This window comes from Plasmodium fragile (genome assembly GCF_000956335.1).
Source record: "Plasmodium fragile strain nilgiri unplaced genomic scaffold supercont1.7, whole genome shotgun sequence".
Taxonomy (NCBI): domain Eukaryota; phylum Apicomplexa; class Aconoidasida; order Haemosporida; family Plasmodiidae; genus Plasmodium; species Plasmodium fragile.
In genome coordinates this window covers 290078-306072 of record NW_012192587.1, presented here as the reverse complement: position 1 = coordinate 306072, position 15995 = coordinate 290078, and the positions used below count along the sequence as shown (strand labels likewise).

The window sequence follows — 15995 nt, the reverse complement described above, 5'->3', positions numbered from 1 at the left end:
CTCTAAAAATAGGATATGCTCAAGCACATATTTGGTATACATATATATATGTGTGTGTGTGCTTTTTGGGGGGGGATTGCTTCTACCCACCGGCCCCTTTCACATCTACTGCGTATCATCCCTTGGGAGCTCTATATCCGTTGTAAAGTCATACTCGATCGTTGGTATCACGCCAGAGACAAACTTCAAAAGAAATAGGAGATACAGATCATGCCTTCGAAAAAGAGGGAGGGGAACAGTTGCTGCATTTTTAATAATCTCTCACTTGTTTATATGTGTACATATATATATACATGCATTTCAATTGTTACACTACAGGAATGCACACATGAAGGGAGTGCGGGCGGGGTATACTTACCTCGGTTCCTTGCCCTCGCTCATCCAATTTTTTACAATGTTTAACATTGCTTCGGCGTGTCTGCAAAAGTGAGGAGTGCAAAAATATTGTCCAAAGGATAAACACACAAAATAAAAGGGGGGTGACGACAAAAGGTAAATCATTTTTTGGGACTTCCCAACATACCTGCACGGATGGATAGATGCAGTCATTACACCTGTGCACGGATGGGGGTCATACTACGAACAAAGGAATTTAAAAAAATGGTCCCAATGCACATATATATAGCACGTATACCAAGATGAAAAAAGGTGAACAAAAAAATATGAGGTTTCCCATTTCGAGTAACATAAATAATTATGTCCAAATATCTGTTTATGTATTCGTCTTTTCCACTAACAGTAACGGTTTCGTAACTGTACTCTGCAGAGATGTCTTCAAAAATTTCCTCCGATTTGAGCGGGTGCCCATTCTGCGATGGACGAAGGGGGGGAGCGGCAAGTTCGGGGAGCATTACCGCAAAAAATGCGTAAAAACAAATGCATAACAAAAAAGTGGAATGGGGAAAAATGGCAGCTGAAAAGTAGCCGCCCACTTACTTCGTCATATCCAAACAGCCATATGCGAGGAGTTTCATAATACTTGTCGTATGTTATGCTGACATCGTACGTGCGTATTTTCATAACGTCTGCGTTGTGGAGGGGTTGGAGTGAGGAAACGGGTTGGTGCACACGGGTGTGATTCACACTGGGGGGCACTTATTCCTTGCCACATTTTCCGCGCCATTATGTAGACACACACACACGGATTTATTTCTAAGTGAATCTTTTTCATATTACTTTCATTCTGTCCACCGTACGAATAAAGACCTGCGTGGTCCAGCGCGGCTGGGTCATCTTCCTGTGGGCACAGAAAAAAAAATGCAGAGCTACGAGGTTTGGCAAGACACAAATGAAGTTTTTCCCAAAGGGAGTAAGCAACAAAATGGATATATATATTTGCCCTATCCACTATCTCATATGAGTAACCTTAATGAGGTCATAGTTTGGGTCAAAGTGTGCGTCAAAGTTATGTATGTCAATGGCTTCGTCGTCCTCTTCCACCGAGTCATCCTGGTGGTTATGCGCCTGGCCAGGTTGGAGAAAAAAGTTGCAGGCGGGAAGGGAGTGTGTACATTGGGATTCTTTTTTTTTTGTCCATAGTGTCGTGGACCATTATATACTACACTGTTACTCTTCTGCTCATCTGCCGCTTTTCCTTTTTTCGATTCTTACCTTTTCCTGCAGGGACACACTTTTGGGCGGGGGCTCCAAGTGACGCATGTCTGAAAAAAGTGAGGAATAAAATTTGTTCGTCGCGGGGATGTAGGAATGATGTCTAAAACTCGGTGCTGTTCCTCCACTTCAGTAATCACTGAAGAGACGCAACATGTACATACGTGTCTATTTTTTTTTTTTTTTTTTCCCCCTCTCTATCTTCATTCGTTACACTCATCTATGTCAGTGGCGTTGTTCTCCTCTTCGTAACTTGGAAGCAGCCAATCGTCTTCAACAGTTTTCTTAAAAAAGGCGATTGAAGTATAAGGACATGTAGTTCATTTGCAAGGAAAAGGAAAAATCACATTAACTGATTGTGCAAGATTAATCCAAAGCACACACACACACACGTGCAGGTTTATCTTTTTATAACTCCCAAATTACCACATCGCGCATGATATAACTCAAGTCCTTAATTCTTTGCTTGCAAGCCACATTTTTCGTTAAGAGGAATTGTTTCCCCTCAGGAAGATAGGGAACTCTGCGATCTTTATCTGCGTCTTGCCTATAAAAAAAAAAAGTGGGCAAAGATGGAACGTCGGATTAACGTACTTCGCCCTTTTCGCTGCTGCTGGGAAGTAGTGTTGGCTGTTCCAATCACTTCGGTTTTTCATGTAAATTTTTTTTTTTTTTTTACCATTCCCATGTTCTAAACTTGTACACAAGAAAATCCCCCGCGTCCACAAACTCCGCTGGGGTCAGTGTCCCTAAAAATAGGTTGCAGGTGGGGAGTGAAAAAAAATGGCCTCAAGTGAAAGAAGTACCCCCTTTGGCGCATTTTTTTTTTTTTTTTTTGTCTCGCTTTAAAGTTCATACTATCCATGTCGCCTTTAAGATGAAGTGATGGCCCCTCGGCACGACATCACTCTATGACTGTTCACAAATCCAACAGACCCAAGGCAAGGCATACCATTTTTAACAAATGAAGACGAGTATGTGATTGGCTTAAAATATGAGTACACCTTTCGATATGTATCTCCTATTTTATGCTTTACATTTATTGGTTCGCTCATTCCAGGATGGTTGGTTTAAAAAAAATGTGGTCTGTGTGTAAAGTGGCCCTTCGCACTAAAGCCCCTGAGGAGGGAAAAACGAGAACAGGCGCAACATGACATCACATTGGCGAGAACGTGAAAGGCAAATTAAAGGGAGACAACAGGATGGGATTTTTTTTCCAGCAAAATTGTGATGTAGCTATTTTGCTCTCCCCCCTGTTCTGCGCTGTTTTGACAATCCCTGATCGGGACGCTCAATTTCATGCCATAAAAGTGCACGATCAGGTGAAAAAATCGAGCCACGCATGGCAAATTTTTATACCTGCTGTTTTTAGAGCATTCTTATTCCCCCCTTAATTGGTCTTAAAAAAAAACAAAAGAAAAACAAGATTCTGTTGCTAATACGCTTTGAATGTGGCTAAAAATGTTTACAACGTTGCGTGTGTTACTTTTTTATGACAGTATATGACAGTTGCTACGTTTTTGTAACGAAATGCAATGTGCCCGACATGAATGACGATTTTTACGAAATTATTTTATGCGACGTATCTGAACTTATATTCTTATTTCAGGCGAGTTACAAAAAGGGACTCATAAATCGTCCAAGAACGAACACCGTTTAAAGGGGTAATTTCAAAATGGGAAATTGCAAATGGGATGGCGACTTAAAATGGAATGCTCAAAACGTGTGTGCAATGTCCTAGCACGCTTGCCCGATCACTTTTTTTCAATTCCTTTTTTCAGCTCCTTCCTTTGGTTCCCTTTATTGAACTCCATGAAGAGCGACACTTCAACAGAAGCATGCGCAGGGAGTTTACCCTAAATGTCCCAGCTGATCCGCAAGACCACACATATACACTAAAATATAAAACTGTGTATGTCCTCCATGAATGTGTATGTTAGCATTACACATCGCACGGGTGCTTTGTGACTTCTTAACCATTTGCGTAGCTTACATATGGAGCATGGATGACACGCCTACGTCACTTAAGTAGCATGAAAAAACCCAAGCGCAGTGTTATTACAATTCAGTGTGGCATTACTTTGGTGATTGTTGCGATGAAGGCAGCGCTTCACCCATAATAAAAATGGAACAGCGAAATGATATTCTGTGTTATAGTTACAAATTTAAAAAAAAAATACAAAAAAACTCACTTTTCAGCATACATGTGCATTCTTTGAAAGCATATCATTTGAAATATTTTTTCGTGCCCTTTTGCGTGGCCCGTTCCTATCCTACTCTTTTAGAAAATTGTAGTGTCCACATTTTGGTGCCATTACGCCGTGTTACGCATGTATTCCTTTTCATTCTTTAGGGAACAATATATCTTATATATGTACGCTGCGCCCTTTCATTTGATTTTTCCTAGTCCTACTTCAATTCGTTGGCGTAGGCACATCTCCCCTTGTGAATGCATTACCTTTCGCCAAATCAGGGCATCGCAGGGCGCACTATATACATATATGCGTATGCGTGTTGCGTTTATTTACTGATTGACGCACATTTGTAATTTATTTTTGTTTTGTTTTGTTTTTTTCACTGTGTGAGCGTCATACCTCTCTTTTTCTGCGCACCGGAAAGGTGAATAAAAACAGAAGGGCCGTCCGCAACATTGAATTGAAGCAAAACAAAAAAAAAAAAAAAAACGTTCCAAGGCAGAATCCCCCTTAAAAAAAGGCGGACATGAAATTATTTTTGACGAAGCACGTCCCAAATAGCTTTCAAGTTGGCAAATCCCTGTGGCGCCGTTTGTACCCCTCAAAGGATGCAATAATGCATATTTATGTACATGTATAAATTATTCACCTTATTTGAATATGCCCATTTTATGTACTCCGAGCAGCTGGCATCATTTGCCAACGTAATTCGTAACAATTCAATTGTACGTGATGAGGTCGCTTTTTGTTTTTTTTTTTTTTTTTACGCACAATAAGTATATTTTTTTAAATATGATGTGAAAAAAAAATACTTATGTTGACTTTTCCCAAGCCGTACCAACATTGCCATTTGATATATACATATATATATTTTTTTAAATTACGAAATCGCTTCCTTTAAGAGGATGCGCGGTAAAGGAAGATTAAGCTAAACAAAAATAGCCCCAGAATAGTGTGAACTTGAGCTATTTTAACTGAACTTAGTTGCAGGGGAAGAACGTGGCAGTGGTATGCGCAGGCAAAAGAACTCAAGAGGGAACAGAATAAAACAACGCATTAGGAAAATGCTAAATTGTGAAGTGACGGTGAAGGCACGTGCTACGTTATGACGCGTTGGACGCATATGATTAAATAAATGTACTAAAGGCGCATGTACCAGTGTACAGAGCGCATAGGCATACATGCCTGCGCGTACATAACACTGTGTATGCATGGCTTATGTATATGCACATATATACATACATGCCTGTGCCTCTTGACGGACGTTTTCAATAAGTGCGGAATAACTTGTAAAACGCGAAAGAACAAAAAGGGCAGAAGCATAATTTACCTAAACCACATGAAGAAGTCGTAACCTTTTTTTTTTTTTTTTTTTTGCGTCCGCTCGTGTTTTCTCTGTAAAGGGCAACTTTGTTCTACAGTATAATCAAACACAGAAGAAAAAGCAGCACATTGGATATGTGTGTACAAATTCGCATATACAAATGTTTGCTTACCCATATTCAACGTGCCAGAACATTGGCTAACAGGAAAAAACGGTCCAGCCTATAAGCGTATGCGCTCGTTTGTGCACAGACTAACTATGGGCATATATTTACAATTTTTGTTTGTATAAACGACTTTGCATGGACAGACACCATCGTGCTATAGAGTTTGTACACGCGTGTGTGCATTTACATACCGGTGCACCAGAACCAACACATGTATGTTTTTAAATTTAATGAAAATATTCGTATCACTTAAACCAATACCCACGTGGGAAAAATGGTAGAATGAGTAAAAGGCATCCTCCTATTTGGCTGTTCATGTGCAACCATTTTTTAAGGCGCATGCCATTTTTTTGAAGTATTATCTGCAAACGTGTGTGTATATATATATGTAAATTTACCTATATATTTATGGACACACGTACATAAACACGACCACGTGTATTCACGTAAGTGCTACTTTGTCCCCCCCCCCCATCTCATGAAGCATGTATCGACTTGTGCAACGTAAGCTATGTCGAACAATGCACCCTTTTTTTTAGTTTAATTTTTATCTTGAACCTTTGTACTTGTATAAATACAAAAAAAAAAAAAAAAAAAACAGAATAAATTTTTTGATAAACGACCTTTTTTTATCTTGTTTTTGTTATTTTTTTTTTCGCAAAATCGTGCCCATTTGGTAAACAGAACAAGACAACAGCAAATGCACCCATAAGAATTTATGCGCAAAAGCGAGCGTGCATAAATTGAAACGTAAAAAAAAAAAAAATTTTTAATAAATAACGCCATAGGTGAGTCAAAATAAGGCATGTCAAATGCTGCGTTAAGAACTTTCTCAAATGGAACTCACTCCCAACCCTATCGATGCCAACGAAGTTGCATTTAAGAAACGAAAAAAATATATGAGCATAAAAAAAGCTAAAGCAAACTTAACCAATATAAACTCAAACGAAACGAGCGACATGCCAGTGGAGCCCCCTCCGTCTTATCCAAGTGGGACCAACACGGATGAGAATGATATCACAACCAAAAGTAAAGTAAAAAAACATAGACTAAAAAAAGTGGACCAGCAGCACAATGAGGTTTCAAACAACGGCGATGGAGAAAATAATGTGGAGTCCATGAATCAACAAAGCAGAAAGAAAAAGTTAACAGGAAAAAAAAAAAAAGACCAAAAGGAAAGTCTCGATGAGAAGGAACAACCGGATGAAGTCACAAATGTAGAAACGACTGCAGAACAAAAAGCAAAATTACAGCAAGCACGAAAAATAAAAAAAGACTTGAAAGAAAAAAAAAACAATCCAATAAATGTCAACGCCGACACCTTGGAAGAACAAATTGACACCATTAACAAACAGCCAACAAAAGACACAAAACAAATAATCCTAGAACTAAAAAATACACTAAACATTGTGGATAGTTCGAACGAAATTAAAAAAATTGACGGGCTAAGTACAAATGAAATAAAAATCCTAGACACATGGTATTTTGCCAACAAGTTAAAAATTATCCCCTGCTTGTTTGAAGACAAACCGCTAAATTCGAACTTACTAAATGCGCTGTACTATATCGAACCCGCATTTAAAAATAAAAAAGGGAAAATAATCATCTACCTAAAATTTATCAAGGCGAAATATGAAAAGTCGTTGAAGAAGGGAAACGGGGAAAAGGTGGATGACAGTGATGAGGACAAGAAGGACTCATGTAAGGATGAAGGGATTGACAGACAAGAACAGTGCAAAGGTAAAATTATGGACATACTAAACAACGATTTACAAAATTTAAAGCAACAGGAATACATGAAAAAGATAATTGAACTTGTAAAGGACGAAAACAGTTTTATCAATTTAAGGTATCATTTCGACTTTCTCGCAAATAACTGCATTGACATGCTTGACGTGTTCCTGGAGGAAGATGGACTATCGTGCATAAAACAGATGTTGCAAAATATAGCCAAAAAAAAACGCATGAAAAAATGCTCCACTTTGTTAATTCATGTTCTAAAGGTTTTAAAAAATTTAAACATCACTCTCGATCATTTAAAGTGCACCTTGATCGGAGTCCCCATCAATTTTATAGCTAGAAATAAAGTCGATGAAAAAAATGGCCTCAACTATACCACGGACAACGAACAGGTTCAGAACATGGCCAGGGAGTTAATCGACGAGTGGAAACTTATACGGGATAAAGCCTTAACTGGCGTGGGCGCCGATCGGGGTGGCCAATCTATGGGGGAGAAAAACAGCGAAAGAAAACTGGAAGAAGCAGAAGAAAACAAAACTGAAAACGCAGTAGAAAGGAAACGGGAAAATTCGCTAGAAAATGCCACAGAAAACAAGCTGGACAGTACAATACCCCCCGCGGAAGATGAGGACACCCAAGCGGGTTTCTCAACCAAAAGTAAAACCATGGACGCGCTCCCCAGGGAGCAGAGCCCAAGCGATCGCGTTATCAGAAATGCGAAATCTATGAACCTTAAAAACGATGAAAAGAGAAACCAAGAAGAAACGAAAGGAAGTCCCAATTTCGTCCATCTGGAGCCGAAAAGTGTAAGCCCACATGCCAAAAGTAATGATAAAAAAAAAACAAACAGGTCCAACGAAAGCAAAAATATTATGCTAGAAATAATAGACACACTGAATGAAGAGTACGAAAAGAAAAAAAAAAGACATCAAGAATATAAAAAAGCAAAAATTGAAGGAAAAATCAAAAAGTTTAGTTCTTTAAAAAATACTTCTGAAAATCCCAATAGTGAAATTCTCCTCCCCGATATTGCGAATATTCGTAAACCCCATCTGGATAGTTCCTTAAGTAAAAAACTTCTACTAGGTGATTTTCCTCCACCCAACGCACTGCCCCAGCATCATCACATGAGCAAAAATTTCCCACAAACTAGTACCAGCGTTATGAATAATTATACGCAGAGCTCCAACTATACAATGAACAAAAGTGCAAGGATGATGAGTGCATCTCCCCCACCAAATGATAGGTTTAACAGAGGAAACCAAAAGTACCCTTTGGACTTTTCAAGAACACAACACGGGAATGCATACCTACAGGAAGAAGAACCCTACAACACTAGTAACATTGTTAGTAGAAATCAAAACTTACACAACAGGACCACTCATCCAACGGAAAATAAATCTGCATACATGGACAAGTACAACGGTACCCACGATGGTAGGAACATTGCGAGTCAACAGTTTGCAGAGAATGAAAACTTATTTGATCATTCCCCCACCAATATCATGAATAAAGATTTCAGCTTTTTAAAAAACAAACGTGGCTTCCCGTCCGAGCGATATGGCAACAACGCTAGTTATGCAAATGATGAAATGTATAGAGAATCATCCACCTACAAACCACATCATAAAGAAGTGCATCCATCAGATAGTAACATTAACTCATACTTTAACCATATGGAAGATGATGAGTTGGATAATATACCACAGAAAAGGAGAAGAAACGTCTCCCCTAGGAATAACCCAGATATAAGCTCCACAAACTATCGAGGGTCCAAAGGGGCTGAATATTACCCAGATGACCACCACATGTATGACCATTCTTATAGAGGAAGAAATGGTGGTCATAAAACGGTCCATTTTTCTGATGAAAATCCAAACGTGTATTCGCATAATGCACACAGATTGGATCGAAGTAAAGGAGGAGAAATTAAAAACAGAATGAGTGATGTCCACTCTGAGGTTAAAGACCCATTTGAATTTTATTCTGGAGTTACCTATAACCCGAGGGATCGGAACCAAGGACAAATGGAAAGATCGGCCAAATCAGAACAAGGAAGAAACGGTAAGATTTTTCATAATACCAATACCATATGGTTTAAAAATAGGGATGACGATGCTGTCCACCATGTGGGTAGTCCAGAGGGAGAGGACACCCTTTTGGGTTCCTTCACAAACACATTCATGAATTTATCAACCTTTAAAAATGTATCCCAATATGGGAACAAACTCGCGGAAGGTGCGGAACGAAACACATTTCCATTCCTTCATGGCACCTCGTGCACTGGTAACCAAAATAACGTCTTAATTTTACTTAACTCTGTTTTACTAAAATGTGCAGGGAATAAAATGGAGGAACATAATCTCACCAACCATAGGCAAGTCAACTTTGACGTCTATCATCAAGGGAAAAAACATGCTGATTTTTTCGAAACCACTTTTGGTAGTACATCACATATGAAAGAAATGCTTCAAGCTTCACTAAACGAAATCTTTAAGAATTACAAAACTTTTGAAAATGTAAAAATAAATTACCAAGTTGCCATAAAAGGAAACCACTACCCTCCAAAAATATATGAAGACACCGAAGTCCTCAAAAATGACATCATTATTAAATTTAAATATGACTCTTTGGAGAAAATTCCTATATACTTAACGTCTGGAAACACACCAAACAGATACGAAGCTAAGATGGATAGGAGTAGTAACAACGCGGCAAATGTCCTTCCTGAAGAATTTAACTTGCTGCCATTACCAGAGTTGTTTCCCCCTCCAAATTTAAACAACCTCAAACTCCCCCCCATCCCGATCATACCTGGGCTTCCTTCATCGCAAAATATTATCCCTCCGATTATGTTTCCCCATAATTCTGGTCCGTTTAATGAACTGCCCGAAGGCACGAACCGTCTGCCGCACGAACTCACCCAAAATGACCTCAGTGGCAACTCCACCGACGGTGGCAAACTGTACAAATCGTTCGACGATTTCTTAAACATTTTTGACGAGGATATTCGGAACATTCTGCTCAAAAATACTGACGTAAGCGGCGGAGAAATAGGTGCCACCCACGTGGTGCTATGTTATAAAAATGGCTAGCTCGCACCACAAGCGAGCGAGTCGTGGGAGCACCAAATGGTGTGCCCCTCCCCAAAAAAAAAAAAAAAAAAGAAACGATCTTTCACAGTGATACATTTACCGGGGACCTTTTCCTCCCATTGCCTTTTTCCCTGCAGCTGGCCAAATTACTCATGAGCAAACCCGATGTCGTGAAGCAGATGCTCAAAGGCCCCAAGTACATTAACGTAAGTTTTCCTGTGCAGTGTGTCACATGAAACATGTAGCTGGGCTATCTCCATTCTTGTAACCACATCATTTGGTTTTGCCTTTCCCCCCTTTTCTTCTTTCCAGGAAGCTTTGTGTTCGTTGGAAGAGGAGCTTAAAAGTTGGAACCGGTCATCCAACTGAGTATCACGGGAGACTAGAGCGAAGGAACCTCCGGCCCGGGTGGACTTCTTTTTTTATGTTGGTCAGCTTTGCTAGCTCTCCGCCATGTCCCAGGAGCAGGAAGCCAAGGTGTGCTATCACTTCATGTTCCCATTTCATATTATCATTTGAACGTTTCTTGTGAATGTACACCTGTCTAAAGCGCAATACACTTTAGCACACCTTTTTATTTCCCACAATCTTTAATTATTACTTTTTTTGTAATTAAACAATATATACACATCAACGTAGCGCTTTTTTTTTTTTTCGCTTGCCCTTCTCGAGTGTTGCTTGGCTGCTAAAAACGCGTCTCTCTCCAAATTTTCACTCGTATGGCATTTTTGTTTTTAATTCAGCGTGCCTCCCTTTGTGCGCCACTTCATCTGCTTCACCCCACGTCTACAACTTAATTTCGCAATTCGTTGCCAAATGAGCACCATGAATTAAATCTTTATAAAAAGAAATGTTTACAAAATGGGAAGCGTTTATAAGGTGTATATTCTCCCCTTTTCCAAAATTGTGCATGCGCCTTTGGACGTAATTCTCTTACCACTGTATTCTACTCTGCTACTGTGCACGAGGAATGGGTAAGGAACCATGATGGGTTGGTGTAAGCATTTTTAAGAGGACAAAAAAAACAAGAAAGGAAAAATTTACAAAAAATTAACTTTCGATAGGTAAAAAAGTGGTCATTGTACAGGTAGAAAAAAACACATCACCCTCTCTCCGTGCAAGCACACATAACTGCATGCCTACACATTTGCACACAGTCGTATAAACATATTTGTGTGCACGTATGGGTCGCCCCTTCAGCCAAAATTGGCGAACAACAAGTTTCGAGCCTTAAAACAAGGGTAGCCACAAAAATTCGTGCCACGCGAATTTTTTTTTTTTGTGCGGCGCTCGTTCATTTTGCATCAATCCCATTTGGTGAGCCTTCCAACACGCTTAACACAAAATGCTTCATACGAGCTGGGAATCCCTTTCCAAATGGTTCTGTCTCGTGAGTGTTCTATTTTTCCCAATACGTTGTTACTACCCCCTTCTAATCAGTGGTTCCGCTTCCCTATTGGGAAGGTTCCGTAATATGATTGGCCACCTTGTTGTCACCCGCACTCGAATCCACATCTGGTACATCATCCTTGTTATCCAAATCGATAATATCGCTGTTATTTAAAAAATCTGTATCTTCCATCTTGGAAAAGTCGTTATGACCAGATTCATTTACATGGCTCTGATTTTTTGCAAATTCTTTTGCTTTGTTCGAGATACTTTCTCCTTCTTTTTTCTTTTTGTTGGATTTCTGCCCCGCCTTGTTTTCCCCCTTTATATTATTTTGCATCGCCTGACTAGCTTCTTCATTTTTCTGAATACTGCCAAATGACTTAAGAATGTCGAAATTTTGGACATCCTTTTCCATTTCTTCATTAAATTGCTTTAGGAAAATGTTCTCCACTTTTTCATGTCCAATTTCTTTAATTTCTTCGAGGATGTTCAAATCGATTAACTTTTTTAAAGAATTATAATTTTGGGTTCTTCCCACAGTTTTTACATTGTCAAAAATGGATTCACATTTCACGGCTTCCTCATACTCTGGAAAGTACTCCGGATTTTCTTCCGGCGTTAGAATCAAAACGGGCGCGTTTGTATACACCTTATTTAGGTGTTCCTTCCACTTCAGCAATATTGTGGGTAGCAGGGATGGCTTATAAACTCTCGCAAAGAACGCGGCGTAGGCAAAGTTATTGTCACTTAGAAGGATATTTACACATTTGTTTACTTTATGAAGGAGGAAGAAGCATATAAAGGCTATGTTAAACTTGTGGTTATTTATACACATGGTTCCTAATTCCTCCAACCCTAGTTTATCACCCAATGTGGACAAAATTATTAGCAAAGAGGAAAAGTCATTTGTCTTCTTGTAACAATAAATGGCCATCGGTATGTCATTATACACTAGTGCAGTGTCCCCAAGGGCTTTATACTTATTATGAATAAATGCGTTATTTTCCTTCTGTTCCAAATCTTTTATTATATCTACACATTGTTGCAAATTTCCAATGGACAAGGACAACTCAAATTTCTTTTCCAAATCTGTACATATATTTAATGCTTCATTTTTGTAACCCATTTTTTCTAAAAACAGGCTCAATTTGTTGTACAGAGATTCAGGAATTTTTTTTAATATCAAATCGGCTGACGATAAATCCTTGTTCATTACATACTTCTGATATTGCAGGTAAGTGATTGGAAGGAAAAAACTGTGGAAGTTGTAATTCTTGTCCAGCAGAAAAATTCTATCGTACTCATATACGTACCCACAAATGTACAAATACTTATCTGTGTACGCATAAATGTCGATAAATTTTTTTGTATAAATGTACAATCTTAAATTTTTGGAAACATATAAGAAGCTATCATATATCCATATTCCGCTTTCAATCGCTTCATTAATTTCACTTTCCAGTTCAAAGTTATTTTCCTCATTTTGTGCACCATGCTTGTTATTCGCGTCGTGATCACCTCCTGATGGTGAAGCCGATAATACATTATCTTCCTTCAAGGCACCCCTACTGCCCTCTGCATTTAGGTAACTTAAAATGTATATGTTGTCCTCCGTAGTGAGAGCTACACACGTGCCAGCCTCATTCCAGTACACATTTTTCACATTAATATCAATTTTTTGGACCATGCTATAGTCATTCCAATCATAAAAGCAAATGAAATTATTAGATTTAACACCTAGGAGGTATCCCCCAAATAACTGCGATACTGCGAAGGGGGCTTGAAACGAATGGTACGAAGTAAAATCTTTGTATATGTTAATTTTATTGCCTTCTTCCTTTATCGCATAGTCCCCATTATGTGCCCACACAAAGAACGCACTTTTCCCATAAGCCTTATTCCTCAAAACTTGAGAAGTGTAAATATTAAATTCGTGGTGTCCACTCACACATATAAATCTTCCACTCGGATGAAAAGAAACATTGGTTGGGTAGAAATCACAATTACCCAACTCCTTTTTATTCACTCTGTACACATCCCCGTCATTATAATCGTCATTTTCACTTACATTCTGCAAATTGATAATATATATATCTGTGTTTTTTATGTAAATTATTTTATTTTTAAACATGGCAAAAATGGGTTTGTCTGATCCTATCTGAATAACTACTAACCCTTCATCGTATCCTATGCACAAATCATTCTTCGTTTTTTTTGCACACAAAGACCAACATCGATCCATATTATAATTTAATGTACTCTCCAATTTAAACGTTGAGCTGTTCCATATCTTCACATTATAGTCCTCCGATGAGGATACTATGATGGGTAAATTACTGTGATAAATTAAGCAAGACACATTTTGCGTATGTCCACTCAGTACCTGTATGCACTGTTTCGTGTGATAGTCCCATATGCGTATCGTTTTATCATCACTTCCACTTATTATGTAAGATGTTTCTCCACTGCACGAATAGTCAATGCAATTCACCCCTTTTGTATGACCCGTTAAGGTAAAATGGGGCTTCGTAACCACGGGGGTGTTGTTTTGCACTCCCCATATTTTTATCGTTTTATCTAAAGAAGCTGAGGCAAAAATGTACGTATCCTTAGGATTAAATTTACACATCATTACGTAGTGAATATGATTTTCAAAGGAGCATAATTTTTCGAAATTATTTTCATAATCATATAATTTTATCGTCATGTCATCTGAGCTCGTCAATACATATGGCAGAGTCTGGTGCACTTCGATATATCTTATATAATCCGTATGGTCCTCGAACGATTTTATTTTCTCAAATGTGTTGTAGTTGTAGACCCTAAGGGTCATGTCATCACCCGCACATAAAATCCATTGTTTCTTCTCAATAAATTTTGCACACCTTAAGGGGAACGCCGACACTTCTATATTTTTAATCGTGTTCTGATTTGCATAATCGAAAATTATTAACTTCCCATTGTACAGCGCCGCCAGTATCCACGTTTCCGTCTCGTGAACGTCAACGCATTTTACTTTACCAATTCGGGAATTTAGCTTTTTTTTTATATCTAGGTTGAGAGGCATATTATGTGGTGCTTGGGTGCGGGTCAAAAAAAAAAATGCTTCCGTCTGGTGACAGTTATCACAGAATGCTTGATCACAATTTCGTTCTTCTATAAACTACGTGTTGACAATTTCACACGAATAAGAGTTCTACACGTGGGGACAAACTGGTACGAAGTTTTTTGTTCTTAATCCGGGCGTTGTTTCTTAAAGTGCCATACGTTTGTACAGATAAACAATGTCTCTTTCTGTGGCGACTTTTTTTTTTTTTTGCACTATTCTTATCAGACTAGCGAATCGAATAAGGCTACAAGGCGGGTAACAGGTTAATAAATGTCCCCACACTTCTTGCAGTTGTTTCTTTCTTGCAACAGCATAACCGTGGCACGGCCAACATACAAAAAACTGTGCACAAATTGCACATACAAGAGTAGGCAACAGAGGGGGCAGTATATATTTACAATTGTATGACTCAATTTTTCAAACAGATTGGCTTATCTCTTCACTGAGCCGGTAACTCAGGCAAACGTTAATCACTGGTGGGAAGAAGCCACGCATCAATATAGGGTAAATCGAATTTTATAAAATTAAAATACCTCTTGGTACTGTTAGCACTCGTGCAGAATATGCGCCGGACTGTGGCTACCACGCCTGCGCACATAACATGTATGCCTTTGTAGTACTCTCATGCGTACTTCACGAAAGTACGTACATACATATATATATATTAATATGAATATGCTCTGCTGCGCTTTTGGAGTAACATTCCATCCAAACTGCGCAAGTGAAGCAGAAATGGGATTCAGCTACTCATAAAAAAAGGGATGACAAACTGGGGGAATGAGGGTTACCAAATCATTGCGTATGTTTTACAAAATGACCATGTACACGTGCCATTTTAAAGGTATTATTAACCTGCTTTCGCTTAGCTTCGTTCCGTTTTGTTTTATTTCATTTTCTTATTTCCATATTAGTTCAGTTTAACATTTGTGCTTTTTTTTTTTTTTTTTTTTTCTATTTTTAAAATCAGGGATATATTTTACCGTATGCGCATGTCCCTTAACTTGTCACACAACAGGAGGCGGCCGCAATTCGCGCTCGCATAAGTGCACAAACACTTTCGTAATTATTCTGCGCCGCTTCAAATAGTTATAGTGCTACCATTTTACATACACGCCGTTGCCCTTTTTGCGCAAATGTCGCATTCTAGGAAAAGCTTTTCCTGTATGGGCCATCGCAGCGGAATAAGAATTGCGCGTTCATCCGATTTGCGCAGCGTATGATACTTTTCGCGGGGCTCATTTTATTCCGTTCTGAAATTACGCCGACGGTGAACTCTCCGCATAGGACCCCTTATAAAGGGAAATAAAATAAAGGGGCTATGCAACACTGAATATATTAGAAAAAAAAACGAAAAGAAAAATGT

The 15995-nt window shown here is 38.7% G+C and overlaps 3 protein-coding genes across 3 annotated transcripts; 1 reads left to right on the top strand and 2 right to left on the bottom strand.

The window, feature by feature from the left end:
- Positions 1-105: 105 nt before the first annotated feature.
- Positions 106-2666, bottom strand: AK88_00899 (uncharacterized protein; the record flags this gene model as incomplete). Its single annotated transcript, XM_012478543.1, has 12 exons — positions 106-214; positions 359-418; positions 524-576; positions 738-809; positions 937-1025; positions 1177-1237; positions 1366-1464; positions 1612-1661; positions 1826-1895; positions 2038-2158; positions 2291-2360; positions 2564-2666. 12 exons carry the CDS (start codon positions 2664-2666, stop codon positions 106-108), a joined length of 957 nt encoding a protein of 318 aa, XP_012333966.1.
- Positions 2667-6132: 3466 nt separating this feature from the next.
- Positions 6133-10500, top strand: AK88_00898 (uncharacterized protein; the record flags this gene model as incomplete). Its single annotated transcript, XM_012478542.1, has 3 exons — positions 6133-10074; positions 10269-10337; positions 10444-10500. 3 exons carry the CDS (start codon positions 6133-6135, stop codon positions 10498-10500), a joined length of 4068 nt encoding a protein of 1355 aa, XP_012333965.1.
- Positions 10501-11584: 1084 nt separating this feature from the next.
- AK88_00897 (uncharacterized protein) lies at positions 11585-14590 on the bottom strand (the record flags this gene model as incomplete). Its single annotated transcript, XM_012478541.1, has 1 exon — positions 11585-14590. The coding sequence occupies one exon, from the start codon at positions 14588-14590 to the stop codon at positions 11585-11587; it is 3006 nt and encodes a 1001-aa protein (XP_012333964.1).
- Positions 14591-15995: the final 1405 nt, after the last annotated feature.